Consider the following 4,719-nt stretch of genomic DNA (forward strand, 5'->3'; position numbering starts at 1 on the left):
TCTACCACTTTTACTGTGTGGTACAGGCTTGTACCAAAGGTGCATTTGTGCTGCCACTTGTTGTCTTAATTGTGTGTGGTGATCCCAAAGGGTACTGCATATAATTCTGTCTAACAGACAGTAAAGCCTCTTATGGTTGCCAAAGTATTTGTCAGTGTCCTGCTCATGTTTGTGTTTATTCACCAATAAGTAAACAGATGGATATGAACAGTTTCTTAATTTGCAACCTATGCATGCTATCCAATACATCTAACCATTATTTTAATAACTGGGGTTTTTGGCTACTTTCAGAGTAGAATGGAGTGGCTGGGGTGGTACTGGTGAGCTCATGCCCAGAACTGCTTGGGCAGTGCATCTGATACAGAGATTAGAACCGATGACCTGTGAGTAACTCTCATATCCTTTCGACCAGGGGCTCTCTGCCCCAAGCGCTCTATTTAAGCTTTGTGTTTCAGCTGGTACTAACAGCCTCACACAGAGCGGCAGCAGCTTGTGAAGGTAGAGCAGGTCCTATTATTGTAAATTTGGACTTAAAGATCTAGTGATTGAGAGAGGGGTCATAATCGTGGGATAATGAGCCGCCTCCAAGGTATAGCCTAGGGCGAAGCCGAGGGTCATGAGCTGTATGAAGGCCCATGATGAGGGCTATAAACCTATTGGCACATAATGGTGATAGCAATACAGGTTTTGGAGTTGTAGTGGTGAACAAAAATGTTAGTTTAATAATGAGTAAAGAAAGTCCATAAACATGTTGGTAAATTAAATGGTACGACGTTCTTTCATCGCCTGCTTTTACATCATCAGGCTTTTAAACGTGCACATTCCATCGAATGTGTTCATCGTTTTTTTTAGGGGGGGTGGGAAAAGGCAAATAAGGGTTTGGGAAGGTGGGCAATGGTAAAAAATAAGTGTGGGTGGTGGGTTTAGGGGGACCCCCCAAAAAGAAAAAAACAAGGAGCACATTTGATGGAATGTGCACGTTTAAAAGCCTGGTGATGTAAACGCAGGCGATGAAATGACATGGAACCAATTAAATGTGGTGTTGTTATTTACAATTTAAATAACAAGGTTGTCGTACTAGGGTAATTATATTCATTATATAATGTGATGAACAGGAATGATGTTAGCATGCTCATGCATCATGTGTAATGTAAAAGTAAATGGTTTCTGCATAAGAGGTGGAAGCGCTGTTACATGTTCCAGCTTTCACTTTGTGTGTTAAACTGGAGTGTTTTGTTCAATTTAATCTTGCTGGGAAATTGTGTTGTTCTTTCATGAATGCAGAGGAAAACGCTTTCTGTTGTGTCACTGGCTGCTTTTGTATTCCAAATGCTTGGAATGCAGCCAATAGTAGTAGTTATTGACTACACTGGTAACATTCCGAGTGGAGGTCAATAACAACCTCCTTGTATTAATTAGAGGTCTTTTGGAACACCTAAATTGACACACTCTTTGATTTGATTACAAAGATACATGGGCCTGCTCTAAACTAGCAAAGTGCCTGCGTACTGGAGCCAGCAGGTACTTACAGTATTAAAGGGTGTTATTAATCTGAACTTCTAAACAAAATTACAATATTCCCTGAATCCCTATTATCAGATGGTTCTGAGTTTTTTTATTCAGCTTTCCCAGGCCCAGTTCTATATCACTCTCCACAGAAAACAATTCTGTCTCTAGGTGCTTGGTGAGAGAATCCACATGTGTGCACAGACAGGAAGTTAACATATGGTAAGAAGCATAAAGAAAATGCTATCCTAGTGGAAGATACGTCTTTATGAAATGGAAACATTTAGCAATATTGAAAGACTGCTATCTTGAAAGGGTTTGGATGCGTTCAGGTTAGCATCCTGCATTGCACATAGGACCGTGGCATTATTCACACTGTGTTTGGAATATCATACGTATAACCCATCATTACAAAATGTAGAAGCTTAGAAAAGAAAATTGGTGAAACATAACTGTTTGTCCTTTTAAAGCCCATCCTCTCATATAGCTTCTGACCTGCGTATTGAACTATGCTGGTTTCCAAGACCACAGCCTCACAGCCTTGCTCTCTGGCAAAGTTGATCACCACTTGGCACAGAGCTTTGCCAATTCCTTGTAATCGGTGCTTCTTGCTCACGTACATACGCTGCAGCTCCATTTTCTTCTCTCCTTTGAGATCAGCTGCCACAAAACCGGCAACTTCTCCGTTAGACTCGGCCACCCAGAAACAGGCCCCTTTCTTCTGCAAGTAGGAGTGCTCTATGTCGCTAATGTCTTCACGGAGGTATCGGTAGAGGTATGAGTTCAAGACTTGGCTTGACCCATACCAGACAAATGCCAAAAACATTACAACTGATGAGGTGGAAAGAAGCAATGACTCGAAGGCTACGAAGAGGGCAAAGGGGACAGTCAAGAGGAAGAGCCTAGCGCGTGGGAGCTTCAACGCATATTTAAATAATGGAGAAATGTGTTCCCTTATGCCAAGTGTAAGCACCTCACAAACAGTCTTGTGATCCTCTTCCTTGTATGTTCTGATGCGGTAGGCAGCCATGATGTCACTATTTGTTGCGTACAGGTACAAATGACTATGAAATGTGTCTCAGACAGATTTCAGCCGATCAACGATCATCGCCAAATGGAAATTGGGAATTGTATGAAGATCTTTGCCCACAGCAAATGAAGAAGCACTTTCGAAGTTTAGGATGAGATTGGGAAGAGTGTCACCTGTCAAGATAAGTCACAAAAAGACACAATTTAAATGAAAAGTACGTAAATAACAAAGAAAATGCATTTCATTGCAATAATTGACGTCATCGTACACCGGTTATTGCACACAGTTTTATTTGGGAATCAAGAGGCATCAAAAAAACGAAAAAACGATTTAACATGAAAATTATATGTTTTTACTTCTAAGTAATAGCTAGAAGAGAGAGGGTGTTGGATGACACTGAGCTCTTGAATTCACAGTTAACACCATCTCCGGTCACCATGCTTACAAACAACGTAACTTGGAGATCTGAAACATACACACCAGCATCTATTGTATGCCCATCAATGGTGGCCTGGATTCTGTGCCATCTGTGGTAACCTTTCTCCATCCAGAACCTTTGACTTTATTGACTAAGCCGCTCTCTGTCAAGAAACCTCTCACCATTTCCTAGTGTCTTCCACTGTGATGCTGTGACCGGCTCCATCCCCTTGAACACACAAGTTAAGCATCCTCCCTCCAATGCCAGCAATGGGGAACCTCTCTCATATATGCAGAGTACAGCCTCTTACATCCTTTCCGTGGTGTTAAGCATCCTCGCTCCAATGCCAGCCATGGGGATTCTCTCCCATATATACAGAGTACAGTCAACTACATCCTTCCCAGGGTGTTAAGCATCCTCACTCCAATGCCAGCAATGGAGATCCTCTCCCATATATACAGTGTACAGCCTCTTACATCCTTTCCATGGTGTTAAGCATCCTCGCTCCAATGCCAGCCATGGGGATTCTCTCCCATATATGCAGAGTACAGCCTCTTACATCCTTCGCAAGGTGTTAAGCATCCTCACTCCAATGCCAGCCATGGGGATCCTCTCCCATACATACAGAGTACAGCCTCTTGCAACCTTCCCAGGGGGTTAAGCATTCTCGCTCCAATGCCAGCAATGTGGACCCTCTCCCATATATACAGAGCACTTATACAGAGTCCAGCCTCTTACATCCTTCCAGGGTGTAAAATACTTAAACCTAATTAAAAAGTGTGCTATAATTAAGAGGGGCCTGCGATGAACTCTCCAAAGACAGACCTGTGGTAGCATAAACATCTTATAGTGTAGCTTTGTCCCTACAGCAGGACTAGGACAGGGATTTGGTATCGAAGAATCACAGACCAACTTGCAGTGGGCTCCTGAGTGTCTCGTGAGTATTTGTCAAACAATTGGGGGCAGCGAATCTAGTGACAAATAATGGACCTATTTCTCTGGCTTATCTAGTGAATGAAAGCCCTCTTGGGTGATTTGTCAAGTTTCTTGAGGTTCCTTCAGCCAATCATAACAAACAAATCTCCGAAATGACTTCAATAATTAATAATAGTAAAATAATGTGTGCCGGGTCCTCTATCTACACCACCAGTGGTTTCTGATATGCACTGATCCAGCAAGAAACAGAACATCATTATTTCGCAATGGCACAAAAATTATTGACATTTTGGCAAATGTGCTGCTTGAAAAGCTACCTTGGTTGTCAAATCTCATCCATAAGTGCACCTAGGCTACATATATGTGTGAGTAAGCTCAGTTAAGGTGTAATGGTGTCATCAGTCAGTTTTAGAATCAGTCTTGAAATGTCTACCAAGCAATCTGGTGTCATATTGGAATTTTGAAGTTGAAAAAAATAAAAACATTGTGTATGGGACGACATACATATGCGGGACACTCCATCTACACCACCGGTTTCGTTAGATGTACTAATTCCATCAGAAACACAAAAACTATAGTTAGCCTTGACAGAATTAGTGACATTTTGGCAAATGTGACACAAGTGACAAATTGCCCAAGAAGTCGTTTAAAAACAAATAATAATATTTTCTTTTAAAAACTCAAGTGGTCAGCACATAGTAATGGTTCAGCTAAAAAGGGCATGAAAGTTCCCCCTGAACTTTGTCATGTTGGCTGTGCTCCCAGTCGGACGCGGGATCCGGAAGACCGCAAATTTGGGCAATGTCATGAGAGAGGGAAGGTCTTACCC

The 4,719-nt window shown here is 42.0% G+C and overlaps 1 protein-coding gene across 1 annotated transcript; it reads right to left on the reverse strand.

Moving 5' to 3' along the window:
* Nucleotides 1–1,876: 1,876 nt before the first annotated feature.
* On the reverse strand, nucleotides 1,877–2,536 carry LOC138515390 (probable N-acetyltransferase family 8 member 5). Its single transcript, XM_069630249.1, has one exon. The coding sequence runs from the start codon at nucleotides 2,534–2,536 to the stop codon at nucleotides 1,877–1,879; it is 660 nt and encodes a 219-aa protein (XP_069486350.1).
* Between the last annotated feature and the right edge of the window lie 2,183 nt (nucleotides 2,537–4,719).

The sequence above is a fragment of the Ambystoma mexicanum genome, chromosome 6q (genome assembly GCF_040938575.1).
Source record: "Ambystoma mexicanum isolate Mex_15411 chromosome 6q, UKY_AmexF1_1, whole genome shotgun sequence".
Taxonomy (NCBI): Eukaryota; Metazoa; Chordata; class Amphibia; order Caudata; family Ambystomatidae; genus Ambystoma; species Ambystoma mexicanum.

Coding starts and splice junctions, on each gene's coding strand:
- LOC138515390 (XM_069630249.1), bottom strand. CDS start 2,536: ATGGCTGCCTACCGCATCAGAACATACAAGGAAGAGGATCACAAGACT.